We start from the raw sequence: 20,685 nt of genomic DNA, 5'->3' as shown, positions 1-20,685 counted from the left end.
GAAACAGACCTGCCGTCGCATAATTTGCAGTAAGGTTTGGGAGCATTTTTGTTAGTTCAACTTATTAATCCTAACAAACAAAATAAACCTATATCTGCCGGCACATTATACAAAGAGAATGTCTTAAGACTGGATTACTTTCCCATGTGGCATAGATTACGGAAGTGACCGCAAGACTGCTATCATAAATATCGAGATACCAAGAAAACAGTAAGATCTTTGCTTTTTATAAGCAAAAATATTACGAACAAAACAGAATATATGAAGAAAGAAAATGTCTACAATTATTATTATATATCTAAATCATCCCTCCCACGAAAAAGTGTGTAGAAACAAAAAAGAGTTCTTTAACAACGGAATGAAACACGAAAACGGAAGAAAGAAAAAAATAACAGAAAATTAATGATGAAAGAACTCTTTTAAATTGCGGTTGTAGGTAATGGATAAAGAAACGAGATAAAACATTTGTAGGTTGATACATTTTAATAAATAGTGTCTGTAGGATGCTATTGCCTAACTGTATATCAATGAGTCAATGTAAGTACCTATAAAAGACAAATATGACGACAAAGATGAATAGAGGGAAAAAATTTAAGAATAAAATTAATGACACGTGTTAACGTTCTACTGTCTATAAAGATTTTTATTGTAGCTATAGGTGTAATTTAATTAACAAAATATGGATTACTTTGTTCTGTCCACCCTTGTTACTCAAATTCACAAATTGGAACTATTTTAATTAAGATTTGTATCGTGTGCATTGGTACAGCTGTGATAATGTGTGTTGTGACGGATCTGATCGAATGTGTTAAATTTCGGCGCTAATTTAAGAATTAATTATAAAATCATTGCTCTAAAATTAAATGGAACTTAAGTATATCTAATTGCAATCTTACGATCTTTATTTCAAAACACTCTAAGTTTAAATTGCGATTTTCAGTGAAACATAAATAAACGGAGACCTGGACGCTGATTTCATGCATAATGGACAGACAATATTCAGACGGACGGACAATAGATAGAACAGATGACGGAGAACATCCATCCATATATGTCCGATATGACCAACAAAGCTAAAAATATGTATCCAGATTCATCGGCATGTGATACATTGTAAAACATTATGCGGCCGGACGTTCAGATACTTTCTTTTTCCTGTATGTAATCTTCGGACCAGATTCCGTCCTGGGCCTGGAAATGAAAGGTCAGTAGATTTAGTTACGAATATTTTCGAATCGGAGTTGTTATAATTACTCAAATTTGACAAAACGTAATTAAACAGAATTCAACTTTCTTTTAACAAGGCAAAACATCAAAAACAATGGAGCTAGAAAAATATGTAGACTGTAGTATTTTTTCAAATACTGCTATTAATAATATTACTATTACTATTATTATTATTATTATTATTATTATTCCGTGAAGTATAATGTTTTTCCAATAATTTCTATTCTGAATATGTGAATCAATACATTAAGTATCGTATTATGTAAATTCTCGCAATGAAGTTACATAAACCTAACTCCTTTAACATTACATCGTACGGCCTCACGCATGCGCCTCACTTCTTGTGTACTTGAGATACAGCTTGACAGCTCGACATAAGTTTGTTCTGTATCAAATATGGAGCACACATAACTCTGATGAATAAACTACGGACATTATTCCAAATTCCTCCATCCTTTCAAGACCATTCACTGAAGCAGTCACACTATTAACTTACATTGATGTAGTTCCAGGTTTGTCAGTGGTACCATTCGCCTGTTTGTCCGTCTGTACTTCAGACTTGCTGCCTTTGGAGCCACGCTTTTTTACTCGTCTCTCAATGACCCTATGAATACAATACAATTGACTGTTATGCCCATCACAACTGTGGCAGGGGCATATCGTGTTGCCATTTTCCGTTCGTCCGTACATCCATCACATTTTGATTTGGTTCGCCTTTGGGTAAATTCAGGCTATGTTGTGGGGTATCCTTTTTTCACTTACACATGTTAGGTAATATGGTGGTGTTTGTGCATCAGGAAGGACAGACAGATAGATAGATAGATAGATAGATAGATAGATAGATAGATAGATAGATAGATATATTTTATGGCTGTTGAAAAGGCAAAAAGCTCTCTAAAAACCACCGTCCAACCGACCAATTATTGTTTCAAATAATAATATGAACAGGGCATAAATGATAACTTACATTTCACAGTCAGGTATGAAGGTATCCATGATCACCTTTCCTTTGCCAGATTTTTTATATTTAAGTTCAGGGCATTTCAGATCACCGCTTACGTCACTTTTGGGCTGGAACTTGATTCGCCTAGACTGAAACCTGCATAACGACATTTTCAATTGTTTTATTATTATTATTATTATTTATACACATGTTGTGATTTCAAACAATTATATTTAGGTACGAAGCAATTTACATCGAATGACCAGTCGAGATCAATACAGGCGTATGGTTGGAAAATGAGACGGCCAAACGGGGAAATGGAAACAGGAAGGCAAATAGTACGTTTCTTTCGTTGCAAATTCCTTTCCAGTATGAGAGTACAGAAGTGGATATAAAGGTATAATTTAGCATAATTTCGGAAGTGAACAATTGGCACTGTACATATAGATCAAATAGCGTAAAGGAATAGGCAAAGGGGTCTGTGAGATTAAACACTTTGAGGAGGCCCAGTGGGTGAAGCATTTGAAGCGTTTCCAAGTTATATAATTTTTTCATTAACTGTAAAGAAAACTTACTAAAGGAAATTTTGGGGATATTCCTCGAATAAATACTCATTTGCCTTTATGGCAACTATTACAGATACGTTATCCATAAAAAGAAAACTCTTAAAATCAATGTCGCTTTCAACGGCAACAAATAAGCAACAATCCGTTGTTACCCTATGCTTCAGTGTTCCTTTACTGGTATTGTGTCAGAAATGTTGGCAGTCAAATATATTTGGAATAATCTGAGCAGAAAATCCATTTGCTAAACCCCATTTTCAGAAAACTGTATGGTTTGAGATGTACGACAAACTGCTTTGCTTTCGAAGGGTGTAAACATATACGACCTACCTATGTTGATTGAGATGCTAATTAACTGGGGCAGTAAGGTATGGGTCGATCTGGCTCAAATGTTGATAACGTGAGGTTGTATTATTAATGGATCTTACCTCCAACTCAGCCCACCTGTCTGCCACATCTAAGAATTGACCAACTACATGTCAGTAGTGATAGCTTGTAAGGCTTAATTAGCTGACCATCGCTTTACACAAGTATAATAACTCCTGGTTGGTAGATTGGTGTGTACTTGCCGTTAGTTGATTTGAACAGATCTTATCTTGTATTGTATGAAGAGCTCAGTTATTCCTGTAACCACTGTCATATTATCTCCTCTAACTCTATGAGGAAATATAATGCTTGCAGAATGAAGAGTTTTCTGCCTTACGTCAGAAAACGAAATGGAACAATTCGTTTGCCTGTCAGTTAAGTTGTTGCTTATAGTATTATTTCGAGTAAGTTCCATCACCTTAATGACAGTGTAGCATTAATGCAAAATATAAACACATTAAACACGGTACAGATAAGTGTTTAATGTGCTTACATTATGACGTAATCTCTAGGCATAGATACTATCTAAGGATCGATAACTTAAACTAGGCAATTTGCTGAATTCGATATTTGGACATTAAAAAAAATCAAACACTGCAAGGCATTGGGTATTCTGTTCAAAATGGTTCCACAAGGCCACTGCTGAGGGTATAAAATATGATCTAGTACAGTTTAGTCTAAAATTGTTAATGATTAAATTATTTGAACGTCGAATGTGATAACTTCTTTGTTCGGACAAGTGTAACTGTGTTTGGGGGGAGGGGGTATGCAATAAATTATCCACGAGGTTGTCTTGTTTTCAGTCTTTTGAGTGTTAATAATTAATATTTTTTGTTTTTTTCCCGAGTTTCTCAACTAATTTCAAAATATAGAGCTTGCCTACTCGTGACTTTAGATGTCATTTGAGTATTCATGTCGCTTCTAGCTGTAGTTTTCCAAATATTTTCGGAATCTATAAACAATAAATTCCAGACTACGCAGTCATATGACAAATGTATATAATTTTTGTTCTATGCAGTTTAGATAAAATATGTCATATGCCTGCTAAGAAACAAAGAGGTCCAAGAACGGATCCTTGTCACACACCATCATTTATAATATTTACTTGTGAATGAGTATCTTGGACAAAGACCATTTGTTTAACATAACAGAGGTATTTTCCAAACCAGGTAATCAAAATACCTGATTCAAAGTATTTTTCCAGTTTAAGAATAAGGACCATGTGACAGGTTGTGGTAAACCAGGTTGAATGATTTTGATAAATCACATAATTCAATACAAGATGGGTTAGACAGTTTATGTCACTTACATATACTATGATACAGTTCAGTACCTTGAGAAACAGTGAAATGACCGGGAGGGGAAATCACTATTAATACTTGTGAAAATGATACAATTACACGCATTTATAAATGCGCATTTAAGTGGAGAGTTAGATCTACACTTAAAAACTTCAAATAAATCAACTTTTATAGAAATGGGAAATATCTGCGCCAGTGTTCGCCGGATCTAGAACTTGCATTTGCTTCAGCAACAAATTAGAGAGAATTGTCTGTGGTGCTCATAATGCTTTAGTGCCGCCTTTAAGCACGATATGGCTTGTGCCATCAGCCCCATAACTCCACTGACATAAATAATGTTATGCATATTTAAGTTGTATTGTGTATTTTGTTTTCTTCATGATGGTAGATTATACCGGCCTACCTAATTAGTGTCATTTATTTTGTAAACAACATATTACATAGCTAATATTTTTTTATCATTGTAGGTTATACATTAAGATAATTATTAATTGTAAGAATCTTTACTTCAGTTTGAGTTCTAGATACGGCCTTTATTCGGACCGTAGAAGATTTCAGAAACGAATTCTGTTTACATTTTGGACGACATAGGTCAAGTGGAGAGGTATAGAGAGTTCTTTACATCGGAAATTATTCCTTCCTATCGTAACATCCAAAGTGGAATCGTGTTGTTGTGTTCAGTTTTTATTTGGGAGTATTAATTTATTGAAATTGCAAACTATCCATTTTTCACTGATTTAGAACTTAACCTCTATTGTGAAATTGTTGTGAATCCATTCGAGGATATTTTGATTTATATCACTGTGATACATCAAGACTGTTGACTCATTAGCACATTCGAGTCTACCGGCACATCAGCACATTTCCTATTGGATTTCATTAAGAACACCAATTTAATTCATTCACAATGCTATACTTTTGGACCTGTGATAAAACTTTTAAGACTCTTTGGGATTTTATTCACAATGCTGAAAGTTCTTTTCAAATTTTCACTTTGTATATTAAGGAAATATTTATTTTTTGTTTGAATTTTACTGTTTTCGCTCTTTTCTGTTTCTTTGTTTAAGATAATACAGTCGTAACAATAGATTAAATAATATATGCCATTTCTTTTTCAGAGATTGTATTTTCATTTAGACTAACAAAGCACCTTTTTGAATATTTAGAAAGAAAACGTTACCCTCATAAATAACTGAAATCGAAGTAAAATGTGTATTTAATAAGTCAACGTGTTTACATGACCAACACAAAAAGAAACACCCGTAAATGGGTGGTGAATAGCATTTTAAGGATCTGTGTCTTGTAAAAGTGATTTTGCAATCCTTTAAAGTCTGTCTCGATCTTTAGTCTCAGTATCTTAAAGATATGCAACGATAGTATCCATGCGTTGCTTTTGGTTATGCTTTTTATGTTATTTACTTTAATTCTGACTTGTTTGAATGTATTTAAATCATTTGGCATACCTTGTGTAAGGGCAACTTTACGTGTCCTGTCCCCTTCCCTTGTCGTTATTCTTAATTGAGAATCGATCTGCGGTTTATCAGTTGAGTCAATTGTTATAGTTTTATATTAAAGAAAATAATAATTTCTGGCGGCGAATATATCCGCGGCATCATCAGTATCACTAGGAAATAGCAATACGTCATCCAATAAACGCCTGGTCTCATAGCGTTGAATTAATTAAAACCAACTATGCTGAAAATCCAGACATGGCATTCATAGACCGCTTTATGATTCACGTTAACACTGATTGGCAAATTACGAGCATGGTGATCACTAATAGTATAGAAATTTTAAAGCTGTTAACGTGAAGCATAGTTATATCACTATTTATAAAGACTGGATCGAGCAAGGCTTTGGCAGTATGAATAATTCGTGCAGAGTTTAGAATGTGTAAATATGTGGTATAATCCACGATACTAATACTACTACTACTACTACTACTAATAATAATACGTTTATAAGAGATACTTAGGACATCAACCGAAGTTTCAAAACTGTTTCGGAAATTAATAGCAGAGTAGTTTGATGGATTCGATACCCTTTCTCTATAACTACGGTGTACTGGGGTCAATACCCTTTCCTTACAACTACGGTGTACTGGGGTCGATACCCTATCCCTATAACTACGGTGTACTGGGGTCGATACCCTTTCCCTATAACTATAGTGTACTGGGGTCGATACCCTTTCCCTATAACTATGGTGTACTGGGGTCAATACCCTTTCCCTATAACTATGGTGTACTGGGGCCGATACCCTATCCCTATAACTACGGTGTACTGGGGTCGATACCCTTTCCCTATAACTACGGTGTACTGGGGTCGATACCCTTTCCCTATAACTACGGTGTACTGGGGTCGATACCCTTTCCCTATAACTACGGTGTACTGGGGTCAATACCCTTTCCCTATAACTATGGTGTACTGGGGTCGATACCCTTTCCCTATAACTACGGTGTACTGGGGTCGATACCCTTTCCCTATAACTATGGTGTACTGGGGTCAATACCCTTTCCCTATAACTACGGTGTACTGGGGTCGATACCCTTTCCCTATAACTATGGTGTACTGGGGTCAATACCCTTTCCCTATAACTACGGTGTACTGGGGTCGATACCCTTTCCCTATAACTACGGCGTACTGGGGTCAATACCCTTTCCCTATAACTACGGTGTACTGGGGTTGATACCCTTTCCCTATAACTACGGTGTACTGGGGTCGATACCCTTTCCCTATAACTACGGTGTACTGGGGTCGATACCCTTTCCCTATAACTATGGTGTACTGGGGTTGATACCCTTTCCTTATAACTACGGTGTACTGGGGTCGATGCCCTTTCCATATAACTACGGTGTCCTGGGGTCGAGTAACTACCCTTTCCCTATAACTACCATGTACTGGGGTCGATACCCTTTCCCTATAACTACGGTGTACTGGGGTCAATACCCTTTCCCTATAACTATGGTGTACTGGGGTCGATACCCTTTCCGTACAACTACGGTGTACTGGGGTCGATACCCTTTGCCTATAACTACGGTGTACTGAGGTTGATACCCTTTCCTTATAACTACGGTGTACTGGGGTCGATGCCCTTTCCATATAACTACGGTGTCCTGGGGTCGAGTAACTACCCTTTCCCTATAACTACCATGTACTGGGGTCGATACCCTTTCCCTATAACTACGGTGTACTGTGGTCGATACCCTTTCCCTATAACTACGGTGTACTGGGGTCGATACCCTTTCCCTATAACTACGGTGTACTAGGGTCAAGTAACCTCAATACAAACAAGTTCAATGTCATTACAGCCAAAGGTGGCATCGTTAAATGTTTGCAGCTGATTGTATCATATATGTATACCATGATGCCGCCTCAAATAATCAAGTTTTGTTGTTGTTGGTTTTTTCTCTCACATGCTTCTAATATTTAAATGAAGTAAAGAAATTTCATTATCCTCGTCAGGTCTAAGTTTTTTTCTTCAAATACCCCCACACAAAGTCAATAAGGGGAAATCAATAGTAAAAACATCGCTTTGGATGTATTCGTTATGGGGACGTCCATTAATTATGTCAACAATTTTTAGGCAATTTTTTACCCCCCCCCCTTGTCAACAACTGTCAAACTTTCAGTGACCCCCCCCCCCAATAAAATTATGTCAAAATTTTTTTACCCCCCCCCCCAAACTAACAATATTTTATACGGCTGGCTTTTATGCTAAAAATAGAATTATGGAAATTAAAAGGTCTACAAATAAATTTTAATACATTTTGTTACTTGTTTAACAGATTTCTAATTGACTATAACACTTTGAATTCATGAAAAAGTCGAGACTTTATATTCTAGCTTCTGTCATCTTCCCATGGGGAGGCCAAATGTTTCTCAATTGTTATAATGGGCATAGTGGTTGATTCATTAATTTCTTCAGATTAATACCATATGTGGTTAATCTGTCTACAATCTACAATCTACATTGAATAAAGACAAAATATGATGATGCAAGACTGTGACTTCCTTGGCAAGAGCTGAACCGGTTTATGATTAAACTGGTGGGCTGTTGACGGGCGAGCGAGTGTGTGCCATACCAACGCACCGACTAATTTCCTATTTTTTGATTTATTAAATTTATTGTAAAAAATAACATTGTTGACGTCAATTTATCTTGAACTCCCCCCTCCCCCATGTCAACAATTGTCAAACTTCTTCAAACCCCCTCCCCCTCCCCCATTTTGTTGACATAATTAATGGACGACCCCTATTGAGAAAATATATTGAAAAGTCAAATTTTAAAAGTCTTCATGGACAGGAATATGGTACTAACATTACGTCAAGAGAAAGAGAAGAAAAACGTAACGAGTGTGTTTGCTACAATGCACCGCCGTGTTGACAATAGTGCATTGTCTTTTTTGGATTCTTTGTACATTAAAGTTCATTGCGTTGTGTAAAGGTAGTTCACAACCAAATCATTCCTCCATCACAACGGGCTGGGCTTTTGTTTATTCGCAGCTGCATATCCGAATGCATTATAAAGTCACGTACCTAAATTGTGAAAAACTGCATTCATACTAACCCCTTTTGGTCACTCTTCTTTGGTGTGCTTTTCGAATCTTTTGGTACTTCAAGCAATAATATCCTGAAAAGTGAAACGTAAAATACAAAACCTCGGATAATCATTGGACAGGTAATCGACGTTGCAATATATCTGAACATAACTAAAATTTAGTAATATAGAAAAAGAAAGAACTGAAGTTTATTTTGATTCATACTATATCTTTGGAAGAGTTTATTAAAAGTGTGTGTGTGTGTGTGTGTGTGTGTGTGTGTGTGTTTTCAAAATCCTCTATCGATAACATTAGCGTACGGTTCAGAATACGATTTTGCAAGTTGAACACAGTCGATGACCTTATTGCCAGTCCCATATCAGAACTCTTAATTTACCTTTTATTGGAAATGACGCTTGCATAGTTGGAGGAATGGTTTTAGTTTTCTTATAATGTGACATATATATTCCCAACCCATCCTCTATCACCCCACTCGCACTCTCATAAAAGCGAACTTTATTAAATGTAAAGTTAAAGGAGTTATGAGAACCACTGCAGAGTTATTAACAAAAAGTTAGTAATCTACCAAACTGTACGGTACCGAATTCTGATTGACTTTTATCCCGTATGACTACATGTTACCCCGTTTGACATCGACAATAAAATTATAGATTTTGGTCTACATTTCTGTTATCACTGGACAAATGCATAATGCGTAGGCATATATGGGTCGGCGCTGTTTGCAATCAGACGAGCGCTATACACGGGTAAATACAGACTTACGTCGTGACTTTCGCTATACACGGGTAAATAAACTCATTTTCTTTTTCTGGATACCTCTTGCTAGTAAAATAACACCTAATAAGTAAAGTGACGTTTTACCCTCATATAGGTTTTTACAGCACGCGAATCTAGTTTAAAGTCACGAAACTGTATTAATTTGTATTTTTATTAAATAAAATCTTTGATATAAAAACATGATTTACATTGTCTTAAATTTGTTTTCGTTATAATTAAATTCGGTCAATAATTTCAAGATAAAAATTATTGAAATTGTTTCATTTAAATTGAATCCTCATCTAAGAACTTCAATATATTTATATTTATCTCGACATTGTTTCACATCTGGGATGAGTTTCTTTTCTCACTAGCCGTTTTACGGCTTTTAAGCTTAGAATGGAAAGAAATATATATATATGCAAAAACCGTAATTTCTAACTTCTGAACACTGTTTTCAATGTTAATTATTTCTTTGAGATAGACTGATGTAATTATGGCATGAGAACAACGCTTTTAATTCTAATTATTCAGATTTCTGCAAATCATAAATTTAAATATTTTACGTTATAAAATGTTGTTGTAGGATTTAACGCCATTTTTCAGCACAGATAGGCTACACATGGCGGTCAGGATTAATGGTGGAGGAATAATCTGGGAAAATCCCGAAAAGAACCACCGACCCACGAGAAGCTACTAGCAAGCTTTCTCGCATACCCACATTGTCCGAGCCTGAGACACGAACCCACGGAGACAGAGGTGAGATGGCAGTAATCCGTAGTGGTTAGTGCTTTAGACCAATCGGCCACTCGGGACCCCTCGTTATCAAATGGCTGGTCATACAGTGTGACAGATATTTAAGTTATAAAATAAAAACAAGAAATGAAATAGTAATAACTAAATAATTTAAAAACGAATGAATGAATGAATGAATATGAATGAATGAATTCAATGAATGAATGAACGAATGAATGAATGAATTAAGTAATTAAGTAATTAATTAGAAGCAAATTGTCATGAATTGTTTTAGCTAAATACCCAATTCAAAAATCAAGTCACGAACTGTGATGTATTAGAGCTGTCGTGGGACTCTTCTAATGTCACCGTGTATGACATAAATGGTGTTTGTAGACGTGCAGAGGTTAGCTGATGAAGCTTTTTTTATTTTTTGCTGTTGCTGGCAGGCAGGGATCGTAATGGCTAAAGCAATCTAGCTTGATTCATTAAATGTAATTAACAAGCAACATCTGCATACAGAGTTCAGTCACATCTAGTACTCGTAGTTTCATATCCAATCAATCAAAGAAACTCCAGAGTGTACATGTGTAGGTACTAACGTGTGTATTTATTTTGTCATGTATGATTGCGTGTATCATTATTAAGTAAATAAACAAGGTAGTAAGTCAGTAATTCAGGCAAATAGGTTTAGGTAGGTGGGAAGGTAGACTGTCGATTTCGAAATCTCTAAAGCGCTTTGTAGCGAAGCTACTTGTCATATTCTTCAAGAACAAAACGAAAAAGAAAATTTAAAAGAAAAAAAAGTTCGCGACTTGTTACGTGCTTCCTTTGTGCCAAAGTCTATAAAATTTATTTATTTTCCTCAAATGCGCCGTTGAGCTGCACCAGTACGTCAGGTATCACACGTTTATAAAAGGCGGGTCTTCTCGTTCATGCTATAAATGACAGTCAAAGGTCGGATTGTTTTTTTAATTATTACATAAGTTTGTGTTTTATTTTCAATTTCTAATGAAATATTTCATTTTGAGTACCTCCATATGTACAAATAAATGTGCCCAACAATAGTCTACTCAAATCAAACCTCTGCCAAAGTAAAACAGGTACAAATGCAAAATACCGCTACTTGTTTGAAATAGCTACCCTACCGAAAAGCGTCTTCAAACTGTAAACAAAATACAGGTAAAACCCATTATAACGCGATGCTCGGGGTCCAAAGACTAACATCGCGAAATAAGCGAGATCGCGTTAAATACTTTGTAAAAACAACAACTTCCCCATAGAAAATGTGCATTGAAATTTCAATGTCATGAGTTTTATCTAACATCTTGATTACATAATCTGTTAGGGTTACGAATAATCGGCTTTTTCGAGAGCATGTGCTTAGAATGATAAAAAGAGAGGTCACCTTAAATTACTAAATTTGAGCCATGCTGCCATCGCCTTATAGGCGGAATCGCGTTAGAACGAATCGCGTTTTAACGGAGTTTACCTGTTAAGTCTGAAATCGCAAGTGTTCTCTTTTCATGTACCCAGCGCGTAACAGATTTATATCTGACAGTAACATTTTATTTCTGTCCGTTCTAGAATGCAATTGTAAATTTAAATGCAGTATGTATCACTTGTGTTATCTCTTAATGATTTCAAAAAGTGTAAAGATTCGTTTTATATATGATATGATATGCACGGGAGTAGATGTGTTCTGTCGGGGTGACATGTGTAACGTGATATGCATAAATGTCAAGAGTGACATAAGTGACAGGATATGCATGGATGTAGACGTGTTGTCCTGTTGTGATATAAGTGACAGGATACGCACGGAGGTGGCTGTGTTATACCGGGGTGACATAAGTGGCAGAATATGCATGGGTGTAGATGTGTTATCCAATTGTCACATATGTGACAGGCTACAATGGGAGTAGCCGTGTTATCCTATTGTGACATAAATGGCAGGATATGAATACATGCAGATGTGTTATCCCGCGAATCCCAATACTCGGCTCTGAACGGCCATTATATAATGTCGCAAAAGTCCTTTGGTTCCGACTCAAGAAGCCTGAAGATAGTTATATATTGAAAAGTTTTGAATGTAGTCAACTCCTGCTAAAATACCTTCTTTTCTTCAATTTTTGTTTAGTTTAATCCGGTAATCGTCAACATGTAGTACGTTGGTCACATTCACTTACAAGCAAACATCATTTTCTGTTTCAGTTATCAAATATATGGGAATTAATTTGTATATTTACTAACTTAGTAGTGTGCTCTGTAAATAATGCAAGTAATATGTTCTATATACAACCTTAGCAATGTGCTGTATTACGCGGATTCAATCAAAACTTACATTTCACAGTCTTTGTTTAAGTCGAATATCAGACGACCAGTTTCCTGCTTCATCGGAAACTCGACACAAGGTTGCTCTGTGCCTGTGCGCACCTGCCCGGTTGTGTTGACGGTAGTAGGTTGGACTGTGGATGTTGTAGGTGTCGCTGTTGAAGTTGTCTCAGTAGCAGCCAACTCAACCAAGGTTAGCACGACTGGGAGGTTGAAAGACATGATTGAAAGGCAAAAATATTTAAAGGCAACACTGAAAGTTTATAAACCGCAGAGATTCAAATGGTCGGTTGCAAAATAAATTATAGGTAGTCTAAGTTAGTCATGGACTGGATTTGGTTGAACAGTCAAAAATAAGCAGCCTAACAGTTTCTTACAATGTGTGAATAATAAAATATATATAATAAAAAAGACTTTATTTATAGAGGGTGACTAAATTAGTTACAAATGAGAAACTGATATACGTTGAGGCCCTGTATTATGTACATATAATATACAAGCTAATAACAATATGTTCACACACACACACACACACACACACACACACGTAAATACTCAGTACATAAACAACTATTCACACAAATGCTCTATTGCTGCAGAAATGAAAATTAAGCACAGGAGAAGGGTGGTGTAACATGTACTTTAATAAGTACACCATTTTTATTATTTCATCCACCTATTGTGGAAGGAAAAGATGCTCGGAGTGGATTTAATATCATGTGGAATGTTTTTCCAAACAAGAGCACCTGAAAATTGAAACCTGTTTTTGCATAGCTTTTGGAAGGGCTTGGATACTTTGAATATTTGCCATTTTAGTGATCTTAGGGTTGAGGTACCAGTAAATTCTCTTTCCCGGAAAATGGTGCTGATGTAAGTGGGGGCAGATTTTGTAAACATCTTGTACACTATTTTGGCCTTCCTCACAAATATTATTTAATGCATTGGTAGTACTTTAAATGTGTGCATTGCAGTTTGAATTATTTGTGTTTGTTGATCAATAATTCTTTAATTTGCCCTTTCCTGGAGTCTGGAAATTGTTCTCATGTTTGTAGTAGCTGTGTTCCCCCAAATTAAGTTGCTGTAGCGAAGATGCAGTTGAATGTAACTTTGTAAAAAGTAACTCTTTCATGTAATGGAATAAAGGCATTGATTTTCTTTAGGAGCCAAAGATAAAAGTGTACTTTCTTTGAAATATAGTTTTTATGATGAGACTATTGCAGGTTAATATCTGTAAATATTCCAAGAATCCTATCTAAACACGTGATTTTCAGATCAGTGTTATCACAGCGAAATACAGCTTATTCGTTTGCAATCTTGCTCTTTGCTGCAGAGTATTTATCAAGAAGAATTTTGTTTTGTCCTTATTAAGGATATACCATATTCCTTGCACCATATCTTGAAGCCTGTTAAGAACAAATTAAAGTTTGTCTTTTCAGCTTCGACTTGGTGGCGTTGAGCGTCAAAAGTCGCGTCATCAGCATACATGTCAGTTGATGAGACCGCATCTCTTACTTTTAGGGGTATGTCATTTATGAACAGAACAAATAACAAGGGCCCTAATGTACAACCTTGTAATATTCCACGACTTATCATTTTAGTTTGAGATAGGTGTCCATTTAATGTTACCTATTGAAACCTATTGCTCAGATAGCATGTGAACCACTTAAGATTATCTTCGCTACTTTGATAAATTTTAACTTTCCAAGAAGAATTTCATGATCTAATAAGTCGAAGGCCTTTCGACAATCAATAATTACAGCACCAACAAACTTTCCTTCATATAATGCTTTCAACTACTTCTCAGTCATAGAGATAAGTGCAGTGTAACAAGAAAGATCTTTTCGAAAGCTAGATTAATTTTCATGAAGTAGAAAATGATCATTGAGATAGTTAATAAAATAACTGTACATGATTTTAAAGTAATTGAGAAGGGGATGGAAGATCTGATACAGGTCCATATTTACTTTAGTTACTTACATCCTCTTTTGATCCAGCTTTATGCAGTGGTGTTAATTTGGCAGTTTTCCAAAACTGGGGAAATCGGCTCGTTCTCAGACTGTGATTACACTATCAGCAATGGCAGATGCAGCTGCCTTACGAAGTCTTGGACCTATCCTGCCAAGTCCTGTATATTTATAAACAGCTTTCAAAATAAACTAGGAACTAATTTACGGGTCGTCAAATTTAGTTTCATCTGGAAGTTTTGTGGGACAAAATTATTTTATTTCTGAATCATCATAGTCTAGCTTGTGTTATGTAATCAACAATGTTTGCAAAGAATTCAGGAAAAAAATGCACAATATCATCTGGATCATATATATGGTTCCCGCCATTAATGGTTCCCATATAAATATGGTTCCCATCATTATATAGGGATGATATATCTGTCTTATGCTTGTACTTTCCTGCTCCAAATTCCTTAAAAATTGTCCAGATATTTTTTGAGAGGGGATTGTCATCAAGATTTTTTGGTAGTGTTTTTTCTTTGCTTGTTTTATCGTGTTTCTTACTTTAAATCTCCAGACTGTGTATTCATCTTCATCACATACACATTTCCAGTGGTCTCGTCTCTTCGTAGTATCTAAAATTTATGTGGTGACCCAGCCGGGTTGATGTACATACTTAGATGTACATACTTAACTCTATGTGTCTTCAAAGGTGCATATTTATTAACAAGTTCCAGGAACAGTTCAGACCAGGTGCTTCAAATATATTCAGTATCATCAAACATTTTGAAAATATCCAAGGGTTTTTGCTCTAAATCCTTTAAGAAATTGTCATATTTAAAAGTTTTTATAAGACCTGTATGATAGATTTATGAACATTCTATTCTCCTACATTATTATGCTTCTTTTAAGGAAACAATTGCAAAAGGATCGCTCAAACTAACCTTTGGAACAGAAATTCTTGAAACATTTTCTGTATTATTTGTGCATATATGGTCTATACGTCTTTTTGAATTGGATGTTGGCCTAGTGGGTTCATTGACTAGTTGTGAAATCCCAAACTGATGTAGATAATAGGGGCCTAAATAGACAGAATTTATGTTTACGTTTTTAAACCAGTCTATATCAGAAGAAATTAAATGGCAGGTAACTTGTATCAATCAAAACTGATAATATTAGGTTCTTATTTTAGGCACGTTCTTAAGTTTATATACACTAATTCTAAACATATATGCACAACGCAGAGCTTGCTAGGAATAAGATTATGTCACTCCAGAGTTTTGAATCTCAATTTCGGACAATAGCCTAATGTCGTCTCTTGTCAGAAGTAGGTGTTATAAGCACACAGATCTGTGTTTAAAGATCTTTGGTGAACTATGGAGATTTCTCCAAGATACTTAGGCCATTCAATACAAATGAAACAGAATATTGCTAATATGCTACCTAGCCCGGTCTATAGAGCCAGTTTTGCTGTCTAGCATGACGACAATGAAGTTACGAAAGATTATCACAAGAAAACTCACCTATGAAAATCATATCCAATACGATCTTCTTGGTGTCCATCCTGCACTGAGAACAAGCAGGTAATTAAGGCAGAATTGTGATATGTCACTAGATAAGGAACGAAGTTGCAATTAATCTTACAGTAGGCATGAGAATGACAGGCACATTCGTGACGAGAATAAGACAAAACCGGAACGCAAACCACACTGTTTTCAACTAATAACCCATACGATTCCTTTAATTGCTTTCCTCGTGACTGATGACGTAATTACATTTAAATCTGGGTCAAGAAAGCTTCGGTACATTGTTTAGAAACTAAATTTGGATGATAAGTATAATCTGTTAGTAGTGACTCAGCTTTGAGGGGGTGGGTGGTTTATAACTGTTAAGATACGCTGCTAGCTGAAAAATCTCATACCCTTGAACTTTGTAATTAAGTCAGACTTGCAAGTATTTTTTGAAAACTAATTTAAAAAAGTTTGTAAGTTTTTTTAAATCTAAAGACACTACATGTACGAAATTTGTCAACATTTACCTCATAGGAGAGGGTATATAATTTGACACATTCAAGAAGGCAAAACTATTTCGTGCAAAACTAAAGTTCACTTTCATTAAATTTGTAATAAAACATATGAAATTGGTGTGTAACAGCCCCTTTTCTCGTGTAGGGATCGCAATTTCAATACATTATGATCGCCACCTATATCCTGAAGTCCGATTAGATACTGACTGCTCTATCTCCACTACACTGACTGAAGAACCAACTATGATAAAATTACGGTGTGTGCAAACAATGTCGTGAAAATTAGCATGCTTTTTCATAACTAAAAAAGACCATGCAGCAAACAAATAAACTAATTTGTCTGAGCTTCTCGTTAGCATAAAATAATTAATTTAGTCATGTGATACCGTCATGCAGAACACAAAAGACACCACGTACTAGAGAACCATAGGACACGTCAATTATTATTTTAATACTGTACTATCTTGTATCTACGAAATTTTGTGTAATTTTAATGGCTGTTAGTTTGAATGTAATTTAATACCGCTATAATTCTTCACGCATATGCTTTTTATTTGCTTTTCATTTCCCTATTCCGTTTCGTTTTCTTTCTTAATATATAATTATGTTTGTAGGTATACATGTGAGGAAAGATACAATAATACACACACACGCGTTATAATGACTAATATGCCAAACCTGAGTTACGAATCCCTTTCTACAAGAATGTGTGTTTGTGTGTATGTGTGTGTGTGTGTGTGGTTTGGATTTTAATCGTAGCTTTAGCAATGTTTCAGACATATCGCTACAATGTCTGCTGTGTGGCAGTTATAGTGATGTCTAGCACTGGGGCATCATACCCCAGACATGTAGCATGATGTCCCACCCTGTCACATTATCCTGACACCAGGCCGACCATTCCTGACACTAACACCTTAATGCTGAGCGCCAAGCGAGGCAGATGTTAGTACTATTTTTATAAGTCGTTGGTATGACTCGGCCGGGGATCGAACCCACGACCTTCCGCATCCGAGGTAGATGCTCTAACCAAAAGGCCACCGAAGCAGTATTCTCCAAGAATGGAAACATGAATAAATACGTACACACACAGACACACACTCACACACGTTTATAATATTGGAATGAATTAATGGCTGTGTGTTTTGCATTCTTTCCCCAAGATATTACAAGTGTCAGAATATAGTCAAATATAGTACCTCCATAATTACTTGCCAAGAGACTTAGATTCTGCAACATATCTACAAGCTTACAGTACATAATTCATCCTGGGGAAGAAAACAAAACTTGTGTGCCAAATTCACAGATAAAATTCGTAACTTTCGGAATACAAAAGCTATGTTTTCTTCGCCATGAATATTGTGAACATTTTTTCTTCTTCTCATAAGTCAAATGAACGTCTCAGAAATAAAAAAGCAACAGTAAAACTCCTAGCAGCTTTTCATGATCTTTCCATGAAGAAAGAAACCCGCCAGGTTGAGTTTATTAGGGGAATTAGGTTGTAAATATCGTGTTAATAATAATAATAATAATAATAATCTTTTTAATGAGGATATCACATTTGGTCAAGAAAGACTCGTCTGCCATGTGGTCTTCAATTACTTCACGAGCTACATTAAAGATCACTCACATTAGTAATTATATTTGACACTTGCGACCATTACGAGAATTAACATTACGGCGTAGGCTTACATCACAGGACAAAAATTGAAATGTTAAAAATGTCCATCGGTTTAACATTGCGATTTCACTATATCATCCTAAAGGAATGGTAATGTTAAAAATGGCCATATCTTTAACAATGAGGCTGAATTGTCACCTTGTTCGACGTGACTGACCTCAAATCGGGCCACAATGAGGTCAGTGGTTGTTACATGTTTAGAAGTGGTTCACCTCAAATGGGTTTACATTGTCGCATTGTTAGAAGTGGTTCACCTCAAATGGCTTGCATACGATCCAACACGCCGTGTGTAAATGATTTGATGCCCAGTAGCTATATGAATATTAACCGTGATTGGTACATACAGCATTAACTCTAACTCAAATCATGTTGAAGGTGTCAGCAAATTTACATATATTGTATTAATGACATAAGCTTCACACAGGGTGCTGGGCTCATAATAATACTTAAAAATAGAGACGGTTCTCTCACAATAACACTTAAATGGGCAGGACTAAAAGTATTACTAATATTCCAAAATTGTCACATACATTAGCAGAGACAGAAAATCATCTGGAAATTTGTTTAAATTTAGCGCTTAAACTAAAAGTAGTACGAAAATTTCAAGCACTGTACCGGAAATTAGCGGAGACAAAACAAATCTCCGGAATTAAAATGTTAAATAAAACAGATGGCCATGACCAGCAGTACTTCTAAAATTCCGAAAGTGTCACAGATTTCGCGGCGAATGAAAAATATCTTGATTTAGTAATTTAGCTTAAAGTAAAAGTAGTACTAAAAACCAAATACCTAAGACACAAAGTATTAATGAAATTCTTTATCCGGTCTGGGCTTTAGCTAAAACTGGAAGAAAAAAAATGCGAAAAGATGCAGGATACATTGTCCTAAACTGAAAGTAGTACTAAAATTCAAAACTAATGGAGATTTACGAAGTCTGAAATAAATTCCGGAAAAAATTTAAAGCATGGTTAATGTTAAAGGAAAGAAAGAAAATCAAAACTAATACTGAATTCAGTTGAAAATAAAATATTCCCCAAATGTAGATAAAAAAATAAAAATGTTTACAAATTTTCATAAAATTATAAAGATAAAAAATAAACATCCACATTTTGTCAAATAAAAAAGATAAACATCACAAACGTACTAACCTACAAAAGTGTAGAGACCAACAACCACTCATTCATTACCAACCCCCACTATGTGTCATACAACATCCCGCACATACTATCCAACAAGTTATTGTTGTGCCCTTGAAAGTATGATTTAGTATCTTAAGCATACTAAAAGATTAAAGATCAAGACAAAGATCTAATTAAGTTTTCTTTCGTATACTCTTGTGAAATTTCAAAAGTCTACATTTTCTACTATTTTTCTGTTTTGAATTTATTTCATGGTATGTATTCTTCCTCTTCTACTGCTTCTGTTGCTTGTTGCAACGTGGACATTATAGATCCCAATGTCCTTTTTTCCTGACAGATGGAGCTATGTCGACTTTTATCGCGAGATAGTAATTAGAAGTCTTGCTGGAACTACATTTTGAATGAATGTCTCTAAATATCTGGTCGACAGGCTAAGAAATATCCATCTGCACAGATTAAAACGGAATGAGCGTGTATATAGAGAGAAAGAAGAAAACCTAGACAAATTAATCTTATGTCGTGAAATAGTCAAACATTTCCGAGGTAACACCAATAGTCAAGCAACAATGGTATGTGTCCCCCAACACGTTCAAAGAGGTGTTGACTGAAGTTCACGCTTGAGGAACACATCCAACACCGTCTACTTCCACTGGATGAAGAGGGTCAAAATCAGTGAAGAACGAAAGCCATTCAGCATTTACTGAAGATCTTTATTCTTATTCCAACTACAAAAAAGAATCACTTCGAGAAAAATTTAGAACAACGGCTTACGCTTATACTGGTTAATTTAAAATCTTGAAGTCCCAAATGGTTGGCATGTCTTTGGATACACTGTTTATAAATTTTGCCTAATAGATTATGTTGAAAAGCACACACATCAAGGTGTCCAGAATTGAAAGGAACTTCTTGTCTTGTTGAATCAGTTCTTTGAAAAGTACTTAGCAATAAACCTAGTCGTGAACACCAACATTAACTCCCTTCCATGCAATTGGTGTAAAACTGACAGCAGAAGACGTGGTATGGCAAGTTTTATAGTGCCTTCAAAGTTGATCAATGTCTGACCATTAGAACATTTTCAGACTATCATTTTCTTATAACACGCATATACCAATGAC

General features: G+C 35.6%; 1 protein-coding gene across 1 annotated transcript; it reads right to left on the bottom strand.

Annotated features, from left to right (window-relative positions):
• Positions 1 to 616: 616 nt before the first annotated feature.
• LOC149793465 (uncharacterized) lies at positions 617 to 16,409 on the bottom strand. The gene is made up of 6 exons (XM_089967458.1): positions 16,251 to 16,409; positions 12,792 to 12,984; positions 8,968 to 9,030; positions 2,195 to 2,326; positions 1,724 to 1,831; positions 617 to 1,191 (listed from the first exon to the last, which is right to left on the bottom strand). Exons 1-6 carry the CDS (start codon positions 16,288 to 16,290, stop codon positions 1,122 to 1,124), a joined length of 606 nt encoding a protein of 201 aa, XP_089823584.1. The 5' UTR covers positions 16,291 to 16,409; the 3' UTR covers positions 617 to 1,121.
• Positions 16,410 to 20,685: the final 4,276 nt, after the last annotated feature.

Source organism: Sinohyriopsis cumingii, chromosome 8, assembly GCF_028554795.1.
Source record: "Sinohyriopsis cumingii isolate HCF-2022 chromosome 8, ASM2855479v2, whole genome shotgun sequence".
NCBI classification, from domain to species: Eukaryota; Metazoa; Mollusca; class Bivalvia; order Unionida; family Unionidae; genus Sinohyriopsis; species Sinohyriopsis cumingii.
Note: the sequence above shows the minus strand (reverse complement) of the source record. Positions and strands in the feature narration are given on the sequence as shown.

Bases quoted from the DNA above. Each gene is read 5' to 3' on its own strand.
- LOC149793465 (XM_089967458.1), bottom strand. From the start codon at position 16,290: ATGGACACCAAGAAGATCGTATTGGATATGATTTTCATAG. The intron at 2,327-8,967 runs GTTAGTATGAAT...GTCGTTATGCAG, and splicing joins AAGAAGAGTGACCAAAAGGG to GTTTCAGTCTAGGCGAATCA. The intron at 1,832-2,194 runs GTAAGTTATCAT...TTGTATTCATAG, and splicing joins TTCATACCTGACTGTGAAAT to GGTCATTGAGAGACGAGTAA.